The sequence below is a fragment of the Dromaius novaehollandiae genome, chromosome 8 (assembly GCF_036370855.1).
Source record: "Dromaius novaehollandiae isolate bDroNov1 chromosome 8, bDroNov1.hap1, whole genome shotgun sequence".
NCBI classification, from domain to species: Eukaryota; Metazoa; Chordata; class Aves; order Casuariiformes; family Dromaiidae; genus Dromaius; species Dromaius novaehollandiae.
In genome coordinates, this window is record NC_088105.1 from 33297079 (window position 1) to 33314754 (window position 17676).

The window sequence follows — 17676 nt, forward strand, 5'->3', positions numbered from 1 at the left end:
TCCAGAAAATTAACATTAATTCACTCCATACATTCTGTCAATTAGTTGTCATTTATCATAGCTTTTGTGAAACTGTAGAGAAGGCAGTTATTGTATGGGGGTCAATGGGTTGAACAGACCTTGAGAAACAAACTTTGGAATTGAAAATCAGCCACACAGCACTAAGCCAAATTTCACTCACTCACTATTTTTGGCGCAATTCTGGACCTCAGGAAGGCCCACAGGTCAGATGGAATAATGCTGTATAAAGTTGTACTGATTGTCACTGTCCTAAACAGTACGAAAAATAGTCTGAAAAAAAATGCTATGAAGAGACTGGGGAGGAGGGTTACATGGTTTACCTGTTGGAAACCATCAGGTTGATACCAAAACTCCCTCTCCTCCCACTACATCCCTTCAGCTACCAGCTGCAGCATGGCTTGAATTAAAGGAGAGACATGTCATAGTACCACATTCCAAACCAAGTGAAAACTAACTTTTTCCCACTAAACATTTTCTAAAAGCATTTTGAAAAAAGATTACATCTTCACCAAAGTTCAGCCCTGGATTAGTACATTCAACACCTGAAATGGCAAAATCTGTCAGAAGTAATCGCTTTTCATTTGAAGTAGTTCAAGGGATTTCTCCAGTGAAACACACTGTATCATAAATACAATCCACAGATATTCACTCACTGTAAAAGAAGAGGACCTCTTCATTAAAATCTCACGATCTAAACCATGGTGCCCACGAGTAAGCTTAGGGTCAGGGAACAGGAAATCTCTTGTATTTTCTTCATAAGTAGCTAGAATTTCTCCCACTAAAAAGGAAATATATACTTTAATTGGAAAACAGACAATGCCATAAAGTACGGACACCACACATAAGACTGTATTAAAACTAAGATAAATTTTGTTCTTTATAAATTAACAGCATGGCTCTACAACTCTGTATCACACTGTGCAATAACCTCACCAATGGGACTTTGCTCAGCTGCAGAAGTGCGCAGAATTCAGTGTGTAAGTACCTTTTACTCTTCATTGTAAAATGTTTATCGAACAGTTAATGCAGTCTTCTTTAAGAGAAGTATGAGAAGTTTTCTCAAGGCAATTCTTCAATAGTTTCCCTCCTCCTCCCCCACCCCTCATGCACAGAAGAAACAAGTAGGCTTTTTTAACAGCAGCCAATCCCTTGTGAAAAACTATTATTCTGTATTACAGAACATTCATGCTTCTTAAGTTGAAAATTGGCACAGCTGTCAAAGAAATGCAAGATTCTCTCAACATCCTGGTTTGCTACTTTTTTATATTCTTTAGGGGAAAACCCAGAGAGTATATTATATATTTTTTTTTTAATTGTGCTGCCACCATCATTTCATCAGCTTATGTTGGGCTGTATCACATCTATCTCCAAGTCCCCGAAATTAAATTCCTTACCCAAGATATTTTACCCTCCCACAACAAAAATCCACATTCAGTTCATTTCTTCAAGCAAACAGTCTGGTGAGTCACCTGAGAAAAGCAATCGTTTCCTTGAAACTACTAAGGACACATAACTGAGAGTGCTTTTAATACCAGAGTTTCCAAAGGAGTCCTCTTTCAAAATTGACTTTATTTCCAATAAAATGCAGATTTACATTATTCATGGGAACACTTGAATTTCATTAAAACAGATTTTTATAATCACACAAACCAATAACAGAAGTATGACAAATCACTATTTATTATCTTCATATATCCCAAGAGACCTGTAATACTTATAGTGAGGATACGAGTTTTCCCAGTGGTCACCATTAAAATAGAAGGAAAAAAAAAAAAAGTGTGTCACTCTGAGAACAAGATTATGCACTCTGAAATTTCACAGACAGCCACTTTGCAAGTGAATTGTGTTGCAGTTAATAAGTGTGCACTGGATGATTTCAGTTTATTTTCCATTTCTAAAATATTATCATTTTACTAAGACCGAGTATGGTACATTTCAATATTCAGTTACTATTCTCTTTCAACAATAAGATCCTCTTGATCTATTAACATTTTATATTCAGAGGACTATTTCTGGAAGAGCTTTCCATGTTGTTTGTGTGTTGCAAAAAGCGATTGTGCTATAATGGATAATGTCCTCATGGAAATTCACCTATTAAACTGCATAATTTATGAAGAGACTGATACAATACCTGGAGGAATGAGTTGTATTAGCTCAAGTATTGCTGTGTCAACTAGAAAGGAAAAAAGTTTTTTCATGAGTTAAAAAAAAATTACATGAGAAATAATTTTGATAGTCAAAAAATAAGGAAAACTACTCATCAATTTGACCCTCATAGCAACATACATAGCCACATTATTTCCACTACATCAACAGTAAGAGTAAATTAAGAACAGCTTGTCTAAGTACTACAGACTAACCCAACAGCAATAGCAGTGTACAAATACAGACTCTAAACTTGACTTAAAACTTGACAAATTTGGCATCAGATAGAACTTATCCTCTGAGAACAACTTTTAAAGAAGATGATGCAACCTTTGCTGCTTTTGCAAGTAACTCTCAGAATGAGGGAGGCATATTCCTGGAGTTTGGACTCAGGATCAACACTGTCTCAGTACAATTCACTATGCTCCACATGTAGCAGCACTGTTTACAGTAAGCACATTCCATTTTCTTAAAAAAAACTATAAAGTATAATTTGACAGGAATCAAACTTTTATGCTCACATTATTCATAATTAATTAAATGGTCAGATGGAGGAATCCATTAATTGTTTGGATTCAGTTGGACTTCTGTTAATTAAAACATGTTTTCCCTTCTATTCTAAAGCATATAGCACAAATGTCTAGATGCATTCTCTTACTAACAATATTTTGGGAAAGTTATTAGTAGCCAAAAGACAATAAGAAACTTCTGCCTGCACTCGCAACAAAATTTCTATTTTGAACAGCCACTAATGCTGTGGTCCTACTTATTTTGTAATACATGGGATGCTATATTGGTTACCCACTAGGTTTTCAGAGACCATGCTCCTGATAGGAGAATAAACACATATATTAACCCTCCAAAACATCTTTAGAGTCCATACATGCATGATATTAACCACTAAATGCATACAACATAGCATATATAAAAAGCAGAACCTACACTCAAGTAACTCCACAAGGTCTCCAGGATCAACTGTATCAGCAAATGCCTAGGGAAAAAAAATGGAACAAATGGAAATACAGGAAAAAAAAATCACCAGATGGACTTCTTTAAAAAAAAAAAAAAAAAAAAAAAAAACACCATACACAATGTTATTCCTTGCTTCAGATGGTTGCCAACAGTTCTATCCCCATTAGGAAAAAGAAAAGAAACTGAAGTTATCATTTGGCACATAATCAAATTCATCGAAAGCTAGCAGTCCTTGTCATATGCTTCCCAGCCATTTCAGGGTTCCCTCTCCATATTTAAATTAGGAGGTATTGGGAAGAATTGAACATATGGAGATATAAGTATTGTCTGAGCAAATTTCAAGAGAGAAAGATAAATTGCTAATTGTATTAGAATTCTGAGAGATGCAGAATAAGTTTTTTAATACATTAGTAATACTTTAGGCTTCATTTTCATGGAACTGACTATTCATGTACAGAGAACTGTTCAGCAGGGCATTTTTTGTTCTTTTTTTAAATCCAAATCCCATGTGATTAGAAGGCAAGGGACAAGGAAGGAATTTCTGTAAAGAGTCACACTGGATATTGAGCAGGTAAGACACTTCTAATTATGCACAAAATGTCCCAGCAAGGTGCTACAGAGCACTCTGCCATTCAAGGTACCAAATATTTGAAAATATCAAAGCACAGGTACCCCACAAATATCTAGAACTATTCAAAAGCCATTTGTAAGAGGACAGATATTGTCTGTTTTCTTGTTCAGCTCTACTGTAAGCAGTTAGACTGTGCTGTATGGGACTTCCCCTAAATTATACTGAAAACAGCACTTTTTACTTCAAGTCATTTGTGAGATGTTTGTGTGCCTTTAAAGAACCAGTTTTTTTTTCCCTATTCGTCAGTGGTTGGTGGAATTACCACTGTTTGTATCTTGCCCACATCACAAGAACATCATTGATGTTTAGTCAGTCTGGTTTTCAAAGTGCTGGGGGATGCTTAAAGGAAAAGAACTAGAAAGGGCAAAGTATTATTATTCATAGGTAGTCAAGAAACCAGATCATATCTGTAAGATACTGTGTTTCATTATCCCTGTGGTACTAACAATGAAGCTAGTAGGGACTCAAAATATGTGATAAACAACTATAAATTATAAGGCCAGAGTACAACCCAGGGAATTCTGGTGACAAACATGGAAAAAAGTATCTCTAAGGGAGAAAGATGTCACCAAAAAGGCCTGAGCTGCTATTCTATCTTTCTATTGAATTGAGTTGAATCTCCTGTATGTAATATTCTTTGTTTTTCACCTTGCCATAATTTCTGGAACAACAACATTTAGTTCCTTCCAAGCTAGGAAAACTGATACTGAAAAAGCACCAGCCATAAAAGAAGGGACAAAGATCAAAAAAGTCTTATCGTATATTGTAGTTTTCAGTATCTATATTGCTTAAGTCACTGTGCGGGTAGTACAGGCACACACCTCCTTTATGCTGAAGAGAAACAGAAGGAGTTACAATACTTTGCCATCCTCAGTGTGATCACTTGTGCTCAGGAATTTTGCACTAGGTTTCTGTGGAGTTTGGGACGGGTTTTGTTTGCCTCATATCAGCATTTGACATTATCTTACCTTTTCAAATACTAGTTTTTCTTCAAAAAGCAGTGGAAATGCTGCAGGGACACATCGAGTTTTTTTGTACTGCCCAAGTACAGAGACACTGAGATAGAGCTCCTCTTTGTCTTTCAATAGCACTCCGGGGCAAGTTATCTGGAAGAGTAACACATTCCTTAAACAAACTGAACTTTCGTTATAGAAGTAATGGCTTTTTTCAGGATAAGAATGAAATGGTCAAGGCAGAAATGGTTGATTGCTGAGAATTAGATGATAACAGATTAGAGTGAAAACATTTATTTTCTAAAGCAATTCTTTTTGTGCAGCTCGACCAGGAAAAATAATCAACATTTGAAAATAACCAGGACCAAATTTTTCTTACTGCAAGTAAACTTGTTCCATTGTGTTCAACCAAAACTGAAACTGGTATCCTGATCGCAGGTTAGGACAGTTAAAAGTATGCACCAAATACCTTAGAGTTAATCATCAAGGGTCATAACAAACAGATTCTATACAAACAGTTTAATAGGTACTGTATGTTGACACAAAAACCTGTCCAAATCTTAGCCTACTAAAAGAGAATAACAAGCTGGTAAACGCACATGGTGGATATTTTACTTTATCCAACCACAAAGAAAGGGAATGTTTATCTGGAAATACTATGATTATATTAACTTTCCTTTTTTAATATGTAAGTAGGAGAGAATAAGAAGGTGTTGCTCCTTTACTATCTGATATATGCCACATAAGTTTTTATCTGAGAGCTCTGGCTACTTCAGAGGGTACTCAAGGCAGGCAGGACTCCTCATTAGGCTGCCAGATATTGCTGCTGCCCTCTCAACTTTGCCTCTCTGCCCAATTCTTATTCTTTGAGTAAGAAGAAGCTGGTATGTTTTTAAAGCCCTGATGAACATCACACATTCTCACCTGTGCTTCTACTGCAAGGCTGTACACAAATCATTCCAGAACTGTCTGTTATTTTCCCCAAGTCACATGGTTTTGTTCTATTAACCAGCCAGGGAATTGTCACCTTTTCACTTAAGTTCTATTCTATCGCTCACTTTTTATCACAGTATAATAAATATGAGGTTGTCTCTTCTAACATAAGGTTGCAGGAGAAACAGTGTTCAGACTTTCAATTGCCAGGCAGAAAGACAAAGGAGCAGAGTGACAGGAATTAAAGTAAGTGCTTTGGTTACAGTCTCCTACTCCCAAATGAACATTTTACTTGAGAAATCCTTACCGGATCTAAAACAAGGCTATATAAACAGCAGAAAAACAGCTGTAAGTGAAAGAAATTACAGAAACCCATGTATGATAAATGTAGTATAGCTACAGTATAAGCTTAAAAATAATGTTACTAAACATACATATCGGAAGGGGAAAGGGGAAAGGGGAAAGGGGAAAGGGGAAAGGGGAAAGGGGAAAGGGGAAAGGGGAAAGGGGAAAGGGGAAAGGGGAAAGGGGAAAGGGGAAAGGGGAAAGGGGAAAGGGGAAAGGGGAAAGGGGAAAGGGGAAAGGGGAAAGGGGAAAGGCTCTCTATGTAAATGCAGGCTTCAAATCTGGAAGAAAAGTGCCAGAATAGTAGATATCCAAATTGAAAAAGACTGCCCGGTCATTAAACAGCTTGTATGACACTCGCACAGTCATGAGCATTAATAGGAGTGAGTGAGAGAGATAGATTTCATCTATACAAGGCAAGATCCCTTAAACTACACATGAGTCCTATTAGATTAGTTCTGACTTATCTCCTTGACATTTTTGTAGAATTTACAATCCTTGTTAGCTTGGGCTTTGTGCCTTTCGCCTTGGAGGAGGCAACCAATATTTGTCCATTTATTAAGATGAAAAGTGAGAGGTTAGAAGACATCAGAGAAGGCAACCACACAAACAACAGTTAAGCGCCATTCATTCTGGCTATCCTGTAAAAGAAAAGAAGTTCTTACAAATCAACATGAAGGGCAAGATAGCAAGTGGAGAAGCATGTACTTCTACTACCCTGGAGGTGAACTGAGCTCTTCATTGCCTGGGCCATAACACCAAATCTAAATGTTCACGTAACTTTAAGCCAGCTCCAAAAAATTAATGAGAAATATGTATATCTGCAGTTTTGTTTTGTTTAGTTTTAATTTGTGATGTATGGAGCTGCATAACACTTAGGAGATAAACTGAAGCTCTTATCTGACTGCAAACTGGTCAGGCACTTTAAAAACTGTAATCTATGGATCAGCTCAGGAACAGGAATATCAGTGCTTCAATTAATTGATCTCAAAACCAACGAGGAGAACTATTCTTGAAGATAAATAACTAGGACAGTGTTATCCTCGACTCCTCTGCTGAGATTCTCAGAGGGAGGGAAACACGTAGCAACCCCATCTTAGGACATGATGAATGGCCAAAAAGGAATCACTGGATTCATCTCATGGAAAGAAACAGAAACCTACCGATCTCCAAATCTACACGGCATTTGATTTTTACATTTAGTCCTGAAACTGTAGCATGCATATGTAACCAATGAAAAATGCAGGCCTTGAAAAATCCCTTCGGTGACCCATTATTACCAAAACAGGATAAGTTCTGTACCAAGGGCAATGGAGAGCATTAACCTCTGCAGAGTGCAAGCTTCCAGAAAGAACAGCACTTTGGACTTAAAGTTGCAAAAGTGATCTTCTCAACGTAAAGAGATGCCGTTTTAGCCTACTTTCTGGCAGTAATCCACAACACCATTAATTCATCTTAGTGCTTAAAGCTTTACCTACCTTCACTGTCACAGTTGTGAATTCTCCAAGCAGCAATGACATGAAGAATAATGTGATTTCATTCTGTTGCTACATGAGCAATCTAATACCAGCAGCAGAGGTAGGCATCAAAATTAGTCTCAAAAACAAATAACAATGAAATCTCAGTCTGAGCAATCACAGGTTATTCAATTTAAATTAATGGCAGGATAAACAAAATAAAGTCTGTAACAAAGGTTTTAAATTTTGAAGGAGCAGCCTTTCAGAAATCAAGAAAACTAGTAGTGAAATAAAGCAAAGAGCTCATGGAGTCAGATAGGACAAGCCCTTGGAATTTCATTACATTAAAGGGGCAAAAACAATCTGGAACATGTATCCTAAGCAAAGGAAAACTTAGGAGGACAGAACTTCTGACACAAGTGGATGGATTTCAGACAAGGTTTAGAAACAAGCAGAGCACTGCAAAACAAGAGGAGTCAGTTCTGAGAAATCCAAGACTTTAGTCACTGGGACTTTAGTCACAAATAAAGAAAGCAAGAGAAAACAAGTGGGAGTATTATAAATCAACAAGGATGTCAAAACTAACAAGTATGGCCCACACACAACTGAATGAAATTATGGAAATGGAAATTACCCAGTATGCCCCAGGCCTAAACCAAGGAGCCAGAGTGAGGCTGAATCATCTTCAGCCCAGGTTCTGAAAGAATGTAGTTTCTCTTGATGGATTTCATACATCATTAAAACCTATGTATGAAAACAAGGATAGCACCATCTGACTAGAGAATGACAAATGCAGGGCCCACGTTAGGTGGAAAAAAGGATCTGAAAAAATTATAATCTCATCAATCAGAATTTTTTAAACATGCAAAATATGGCAAGTAAAGAATAATAATGGATATGGAGGAAATCGTGACTAAAAAAAACCCCCAGCAGTGCGTGTTTAGTAAAAATAGATCAGTCAAGTACAACCTGACATTTTCTTGAAAGCCTATTTTCTGAGCAAAGAATATCTAATTTATCTGGACATCAGTAACATCATATGGTGCCACATGAGAAGTTATTATTTATGATGCAGAAGATGGGAATTAGGAATAAAGTCCTAAGGTGGCAGAAAACTGGCTAAAGGACAGCATCGATAATGTGCTAAAGTGGGAAGCATCAAGTTGAGGGATACTACTAAAAAAGTTGCTCTATCTATCCTGGGACCCATCTCATTTTTTAATGACCTTGGCACAAGAAGTCAGAGTACACTCAGGAAATCTGCCAATTAAAATTCAGAAATCATCAGAGGTGGAAGAAAAGATACAGAAAGAACAGTTTGGGGGACCACAGTAATAGAAATGACATACACCTACTGTGTAATAACAACAGCTTCTGCTTTTACTGGAGGGCTCACCTGTCAAAGCTAGCTAAGAAGGAGAAGATAAGCGTGTTAATAAATGACAGTATAACCACAGTGAAGCTGTGAAGAGACTAATACTAGGACATATAGGATGAATTTTGGATTTTTTTTTCCTGACATCATCTAAGGCAACAGTGAGACCCCATCTGGAATGCTGAATACAGTTCTGATCCTGATCAATGCGAATTCAAAGTGGAAGAGCAGCACCCATGCCTAAGATGATCAGAAGACTGGCGAGCATATCGTACAAAATACAACTAAAAGAATCAGGTCACTTTAGCTCACAGAGATGAACTGTGGAATGACAGAACTGCTGCCCAAAGAATACATCAAGAGACAAAACACTAGGGAGGGAAAAAAATTATCTGAGTGAAAGGACACTGTTGACATTAGTGTAAGAGGAGGGTATCAGCTAGCCAGAAGGAATTCTAGGCTGGAAAGTTTTCAAACCATCACAGGAGTGAAATGCTAAAGTAGGCGCCAATAGAAAAAAGAAAAAAAAAGAGGGGCAAAAAAATAACTTAAGTGGTTTAAAACCAGACTAAATACACTAATGAAAAGGGTTATCTGACAGAAATTATATGCCATAGCAGGGACATGACTGAATGACCCTCATTCTAAACAGGGCACCCAGATAAGTGCTGGAGATTGCCTGCTTTGTACCTTTCCACCACTATTTGCAACCTTGAGAGCAGGCTGAAAAGCAGATACCCCACAACTGAAGAAGCCTGACACTGAGGGGAACCCCTTTTCTGTGCTCTCTCTTAGCACATGAAGAACTCATGGGAGCAGAAATGGAGGAATAAAGCACATCTCCTCCTTTCCTGGACCAAGAAGGGCTTTGTGTTATAAAGACAAACACTAGCTGCCAAGATGGCAGAAAGACACTGCTGGGTGATAACCTCTTCAGCTACATGCAGAAATTCACAGGTGTATTTTAGAGTCTAGGAGGAAAGGCGGGTTAATTAATCAGGAATACTAGCATTTCCCAGCAAGCCCTTTCTGAACCTGCATATGCATTTTTTTCGATGGCACCTCAGATGTTCCTTTCGGCAACAAGCATTCCCGCAGCGCTGGCCCTCTGAGTAGGCCTAGCCTATAGATTACAGCGACCAGTACCTACAAAGTCAACAACGGTTCCAGAGCGATGGAGCATGACCTATCTCAAGTAATTCTTAACAAATCTCAGGAGAGGAACCTAGATTCTTCTTTTACTCCACCTTTGTGTCCTAAGACACCACAAAGCGCACACGCAGTTGTCCTAAAACGATTAACGTGAAGATCTCCTGACAACACTGCCCTCAGCTAGCGCCGCGGGCCCCCAGCCCTGCACGGGGAAAGCATCACTCGCAGAGGGGCCTGCGCCACGTGCAAGCTGCTGTGTGGAGGAGGCCTTTGCTCCACAGGGACAGCTCTTCCCACGTAGTACGGCTTCCGCAGGAAGCTTGGCATCTCCCACAGAAACGTTTTTCCACAGCACAGCGGGAGCCGTGAGGGGAGGAACAGGCTGCTGCCCACATGCGCGGGGAAGCTCGGGGGCTGCGGCGAAGGCACAGCAGGGCGGGGAGACGCTGGCGAGAGGGAGCCGCGGCCTGGCAAGCCCCGCCGGGCCGCAGAGCCGCCGCGCTCCCCGCCGAGGGGGCGGGGGGAGGCGTCCCGAGGCGGCGGCGCGGGCGGGCGCGGGGCGGCGCCGGAAGCCGGGCCCGCGGGAGGCCGCGCACCGGGCCGCGCCGCGGCTTCTCCTCAGCCTCCGGCCGGGGGCAGCGGGAGGGCGGAGGGGGCGCGGCCCGGGCACTCACCGAGCGGATCTCCAGCTGCAGGACGCAGAGCAGCGCCTTCCGCGGCATGGAGGGGGGGAGGGCGGCCGGCCGGCCCCGGCCCGCACCGCCTCGGCCGCGCCGCGGGCCCGGACGCCGTCGCCACGGCAACCGGGGCGCTTCCGGCGGCGGGGGCGGGGCGCGCGGGACAGCGGCCCGCGGCGAGGAGGACCCGCCCCGTCCGGCCACCCGTGCCGCGCATGCGCGCGCCCCCCTTCGCGGGCGGGTCCCCCAGGGAAGGGGCGGGGCCGCCCCTCCACCGCCTCGCAGCGGCACCAACCACCCCGCAGCGCTCCTGCCCCTTCCCACAATGCCTTGTGCCTTCAGCCCTCCTCAGTCCCACAATGCCGTGCGCCCTTATCCTTCCCAAGGCGCCTTGCGCCGCTGCCCCTGCTGCTTCCCCACAAGCCTCTGCGCTATGACTGCCGACGTTGGTCTGTGGTGGAGCTGTCCCTCGGTGCTGGCGGCTGCCAGCGCTTCCCCCTCGGGCCCTGTGCCGCCCTGGGTAGCTGCCACCATCGAGGGCATCCTGCACCCCACCCAAAGCACCACCGGCCCTGCGTGTCCTGCCCCTCAGCCCCGGTGGGGGCAGGTGTTGGCGCCCAGGTCAGGGGCTCTCAACACTGAGACCGTGAGGTGTTTGGGTGTCGGTAGAGCCGGGGGCATTTCCAGCCACCGCCACCACCAACCTGCCACAGAAGACAAACTGCTGCAGTTTTGGCAGCTGTGCTGAGTAACATTAGGCAGCTGGTGGCCAGTGGCCAATCTAAAGCCCAGAGCACTGGACAGAAAACCAAAAAACCCGTGTCCTGAACGGCATTGCTCCGGCGAGTCCAAAAGGAAACACCCAGCACAGGGGAGTTTCTGTATTCTGCGGCTTCCTAGGCCTCCTGCAAACAGGTGCCAAGAAAGCTTTCATATCAAAAAGGAAAGCACCTGCCAGGTTTTGGACAGCTCCAGGGCTGAACAGCTAAAAAGAAGTCAATTTCCTTCCCTACCCCCCCCTTTTTTTTTTCTTTTGATGCGTATTTGGATTGCATCTACACCCTGTTTTAGGCACCTGGGCCCTTCTGAGGATCTGGTTTTAATGTCCTCTGTGTGCGAGGCACAGATGGGGATATGATGTGTTCTGACTGGTCTCATTCTCAGAGCATCGTCTCTATGCTCACATCTGAATCTGCCTTTCCATGCTTACCTTTCTACTTTTATAATCAGCCAAATTCAAATTTATGCCACCAGCCTGACTCCAGCCTCCTGATCACCACTCTCTGCATTGACTTCACAGGGGACTTGCCTGAGGAAGGCTGAAGGCTGGAGCTGAGGTTTTATAATTTTACTTCTTCCTGGACTCAGGAACTTTTCCATGTGAAGGATGTATACCCTCATGTATACCACGACAATAGTCGTGGTCAACTTTCTGTTCGTGTCAACTTTCTGTTGTGGCAGCTGCAGCTCAGTCTAGCCTCGGATTGTGAGAGGGTTAAACCTTCAGATATTCTTTCCAAACTCACAAGTACTTAAGACTTGAGCTGACTATGGCTCTTCAATAGCTTTAGCTGTAGAGTGGTGAAGCAACTCTCTGGACAATTTTAATCGCCTCCAAAAGAGGGCAGTGGCTCAAATGCATCCCACCACTTTGTTTATTTTAATTTTACAATTTCAAAGACTGACTGTTAGTGCTAAATGATCTGGAAAGAATCAGTATTCTCAAAATGTTTTGGTTTTTAATTGAAAAAATAAAAAAGACAAAACTATGCAAAGAGCATTATATGCCAATGCAGACAAAAGTGGAATCAACTGTTCATGGGGATATTTAATCCATCTATATATTTTGATCGTTTACCATTAATAAATGAGTGGAAATACAGGCCTTATTTTCATTAATGTGGCTTCTGTAACAGCTGTAAGTCTTTTTTTGTCCCAGCAAAGGACAGGATTCTGTAGTTAGCAGCTGAAAAACACTCATTCTTTAAATTGCTGCAGTTTACACTTGGATAAGATCATTTTCTATGCATTATCAGTCTCCAGCTTATGAATAACATTCCAGAATTAATGAGAAGGAAATTCTCAAAGATCCCAAGCCTCAGATGGTACCAGTGTTAAAATGGTTTGTTGCTTATATTGCTTATTTTCAGTTACCTTTCATATACATACTTTTTGGAGGGAAAAATAACACATTAAAGATTATGAGGTATAAGATATTATGGTAAGTGTGGCCATATAAGAACAAAAGATAGATAAATGCTGAAATAAAAAAATGGCATCATGTTTGTGATGAAAATTTAATATCTATGATGTGCACTGCCCTGAAACAGAAGTGCTCTATAACCCTTGAAAAACGGGAGCATAAGGCAGGACAGGAAACTTCTCAAAAGTGATAAGACAGCAACAAGCTTCAATTCTTCTCCCTGGTAAACCCAGGGAAATCTGGGGTGGATGGATTATGCACTCAGCACAAACATGCTTTTTTCATACCCTGGTCTGTGGAGTTTCAGCCACGTCATCCCACTGGGCCTTGGAAGAAAGGCTGCTGCAGCAGTTTGAGATCCATCTGGACCTTCTGGTTACAATGAAGTGCATAATTTAGTCTTACATTTGCACGGCAGAAACATGAACAGTGATGCAGGAATTTTGGGACAAGGAGGGAAAATCCTGATTTTTCAGCACAAATCCATTTGCTAATAAGCTAAACTGATAACCAAAACCACAAAAAGCACATGCTACTTTAATAGACCTAGGGTTTTAACTGCTATAATGTTTCCCTGCTGTGAAAGCACCTCTTCATTTCTGAATTCCTTTGCTTTTTCAAAAGTAAATCTTCTTGTAACGCTACTTATACTTAGTTCCATGTAATAAAAAAGCCTGGGTGACAGCTTTGCATTATGTTAATGTTTTTGCAATCTGCTTCATTTAAAAGCTTCATCCCTTTCTGTCCTGCAGCCCCTCCCACATACGTGCTATGGAAAAATTTTGGTGTCATCAAAATATTCAATTCTGCTCTTATTTCTACCATTGAAAATCAAAAGTAACTGTCAAAAAGTGTAAAGTTGCACTGGTGTAAGATAATTATCACAAGAATTATACCCTATTATTGCAGTGCTCCTGAGCGTCAGGCTCAGGAGTTTCAGTGTGTTGTGCTATAAAATACTTAAGGTAGGAAATATGGGAAGAATCACATTTGTAAACAGTGGATAGTCCAATGTCCAGACTCTAAAGGTACCCAGGACTAGAGAGAATTAGACCAGGTAAGACTGGAGATCAGAGAGCAAGTCTGACATCACTGAGTTAGTCAGAGGTTCACTTTCAGCTAAGAAAGAAGCCAAAAATGTTTTTCTCCTTAAGCTTCGGAAGCACTGCAGTGGGTGCAAAGTGGCATTTCGCAGTCATTGTGGCAATAAGAATTAAGGAAATAAAGTACCTTTCCATATTTTTCTACCTTGTACTGCAGTTCTTACAAAAGTGTTGACAGAAAGCCATTTCAGCGTGCTTTAAGACCTTATTGTTGATGGAGCAGCCAGAAGAGACCTCTGTCTAACCGCACATCCACGCCTTCTATTTAGGTATCATCACTGAGTACAGTTGTCTTGTCATTAATAACTGTGGAGAATTCCAGGAAGACATCTGCTCAAATAACAGCAACAAATTATGAGCTACAGAAAGATTTCCATATTAGAAAAAGCAAACAAACAAAACATTCATTAAGACTGTTTTACTTTAGAGAGGAGAAAAATAAGATGTAATACAAAAGAGGTACCTAAAGGATTGAATAGTATGTATAAATGGATTCTTCTATTTACCCATGCCTATTTATCCTTTCAAAGGACACATGCAATGAAATTAAAAACCAACACATTCAAAACTGAGAGAAGAAAGTAGTTTAGATAGTGGAACTCATTATCACAAGATACATTCAACAGTGTTCAAAGCAGAATCAGCACACGTTTCAGACCCCATAGGACAATACCAGCATGCATTACTTATTTTGATCTTCTCACTCACTGCTAGGTTAAATGTACAATTCACAGAAGTCAATTCCTGTGCAAGTAATTGTAGTCAAAGAAAACAGCCAGAAGAAGTTAAAACTAAACAATCGCAGTATGCTGTAGAGCAGAACTGTAAGAATTTTGTAATGTGAGAGATCCTAATAGGATCTAAGGGGACCAAAGTGAATTATATTATTGCAGACAGTAGTGTAACAGGGAAGGTAGAGTTTTAGATTATTGATGTGGATAGAGGATGGAGATGTCCTGACAGTGTGAGCACACACTTCACAAAATGTGTTTTCATATAATCTTTCTACTTTAAAGCAAGAAGAAAGAGTTGCTCAGAAGTTTGCATTCATTAATATCCATTGCTTTAGATAAAGGCCATAATGATTTTGTCAATCCCATCTTAGTGCAGTATATTACCTTCATCTTGTTCTTCCCTAACCTGCAAGGACGTGACCGGGCAGAGCTCTCAGGCTTCCAGTTGCACGTGAGGAACCTCCAAGTCGCTATGGGCAAAAGGCCACATGGATGTATCCTTCTGTAGGAGGCGCAGTGACCTTTCTTCACCATGCTCTTCGGGACTCGTTACGGCCTATTGAAGAGCATTTCCACTATGTATCTGGAAAAACTCAGTGCCTCTCTAGCATTTCACTGTGGCTCAGCCATGATAGCGTAAGTCGTCTGTAAGCTAAGCCGATATTTGCTTTGGTAGATGTGACCATTAATCTTTACTGATTCTTGATGTAAGTCATGCCTGCAATAAGAACAAGGCGAGCTGCCTAAAGACACTGAAGTTTTGCTTAATGTGTAAGCTATTTTCTAGGTCTCCTAAATTCTTTCTTGACTGGCTGCAGCTGAAGAAGAAATCAAATCTGATTTGATCACGACCACTAGAGGAATATTCCGGATCTTGAATTAGTTGGACTAATTGGAAACTTGCCTTGTAAAGGAATGATCTAAATTCATCTAAGAGATAATTTCTGTGAAGCCAGTCTTATGAATTCACAGATGGTACCTACACAATCAGCCAATGCAGCATTAGATTTCTACTCCTAAAAATTTTCTGCACTTTCCCTTAATCAATTCAAAAGAGGTAATACTTTTCTTTGTGTTTTACATTTTTAAAAAATTATCTTCAATGGAGACATTGCACAAGTGAAGTATTTGCCTGAAACAAAATTCTTCCAACCAAGTTATAAACCCCTGAAAATAGGGGTTTATAATGGGACTGCTGATAGACCCTTAACAATAGCGTTGTGAATGGCGCTGCTATAATTAATGATACTTCAGAAAGATTTATGGTCCTTAGACAGAGATAAAACAGAAATATCATTGCTTCTTTGCCTCCCATCATTTTATCCTCTATGAAATTTTATGTGAAATAAGTCAAATGAAAAATGTAAGCTCTTAATCTTTTCCCAGAGTCCCGTCTCTCACTTGATGAACACTTTTGTAGAATAAATTAGAGTGTTTTATTCCTTATGTATGTACCACTTTGTACTTGAAAAGCAAAGAAAAGGATATTGTTGGGTTGGCAAAGCAACTCAGGATGATGGTCATGGAGGAAGTAGAAACTACCAACTTGTGAAGTTCAGTTTCCTTCTTCTGCCCTCCCAGAGACAATGATTCTGGTCCTTCAATAATTCAGAGCAGCTGGCTGACGAGCGTCTAAAACGGCGCCTGTATTCTGCTTTTAAGAATCGCCGCTAACAAAAAGTTTGCAGTGATGGCTCTGGCTATAGCAGCAATAGCACAGTGGCCAGAGCAGAAAGCCAAAAGCTGGAGCTTGTTTACAGTGTGCTAGTACCTCTGTGCTGAAGAATGCAGGATGCTAAAGGGTTTTTTGATCTAAGGGAGAAAGGCATAGCAAGAACCAGTTGTCTGGAAGGAGCTGACTCCTTCAAGAGTCAAAAAGAGGAGCTGCCTAAAGAAATGCTTCTGTCAAATATAAATCGTATTTTAGTCAAACAAAAACAAACGTGACAACAGTATGTAAGGGTCTGTATACAGGAGGTCATCTGAATGGTCTAATAATATGTTCTGCCCTTAAACTCTGTGAGTCTGTAAAGCATGTTAAAAAGCTCAATGATAAGAGTACTGATTACTGGGCAGAGAATAGAGGAGGGGACTCCAGTCCCTTTGGAGCTTGTACCTTGCAGCACCTAACTTTTATGCATTGCTTTGCCAAAGGAAATACCCATTCCTGACATAAGTGTCTACACTTTTTATCCTATTGCCAGGGAAAGTTTGGAGCCAAAGTATCAGAGCTGCAAAAGCCAGTTAAAAAGCTGAGACCTCTCTTCTGTACCTTACCGCCCATGCCATTCACACCTCTAGCCTTTCCCCATGATCAGATGTTTAAGTCCCTTCATTCTGAACTATAGAGAAGCAGTCCTCTTATGCTGTTTTAGTTAATAATCACATTTTACCTAATCAACAAAATAAAACCTCTTAGTGAGTCCTCCAAACCCGAGTGACATTCCTGCAGTTTCTGGGCCAATGAATTCTGTGTGGAGCTTCATTATCATCACAGAAAACCTGGCTGCTATCCCAGAGCCCTCTTACAGCTGTGGTTCAGGCTTCCTCAAGAAGAGCAGAAACAGAGCAGTCGGCTTCTGAACCTTTAAGGGCAAAGGCACAACGTGGGCTCCAGGCTCCTTAGAGTTGGCTTAACTGGGCTATTTCTGAGCATGGTCAGGAAGTGACTATCACACACCTTCCAGTGAATCAGTAATGGGAAAAGCTTCACCTTCAGGCAGCCAGGCTGAGGCAGCAGCTGAATTGGGATTAAGAAATCACAGTTTTGGCACAGGCCATCTGAAATGGCAGTTAAAGCTCTAAATCCATCATGTCCCATTATAGTCCTAGGCTCTGGCTTCTGCTAGCCTCATCCAGCTCAGATGGCATCTAGTCACTTGTTTTTCAAAAATCTCTCTTTACAGTGTGTCAGGAGCTTTGTCCCTCTGCCCATTAAAGTAGTAGTATTTGAGCATCTTCCGTGTTAATGTGAT

General features: G+C 41.1%; 1 protein-coding gene across 2 annotated transcripts in view; it reads right to left on the reverse strand.

Moving 5' to 3' along the window:
* Nucleotides 1-10945, reverse strand: part of SPATA6 (spermatogenesis associated 6) — a 47299-nt gene extending 36354 nt beyond the window's left edge. Inside the window, exons 1-5 of one of the 2 annotated variants that reach the window (XM_064516187.1) lie at nucleotides 10659-10945; nucleotides 4738-4875; nucleotides 3109-3157; nucleotides 2153-2194; nucleotides 675-799 (exon numbers count right to left, since the gene is read on the reverse strand). In XM_064516187.1, coding sequence (XP_064372257.1) covers nucleotides 675-799; nucleotides 2153-2194; nucleotides 3109-3157; nucleotides 4738-4875; nucleotides 10659-10706 — 402 coding nt within the window. In that variant the 5' untranslated portion in view covers nucleotides 10707-10945. Of the gene's footprint in view, nucleotides 1-674; nucleotides 800-2152; nucleotides 2195-3108; nucleotides 3158-4737; nucleotides 4876-7478; nucleotides 7573-10658 lie in introns of those variants that run through there. The other variant, XM_026103875.2, reaches the window with a different exon arrangement.
* Nucleotides 10946-17676: the final 6731 nt, after the last annotated feature.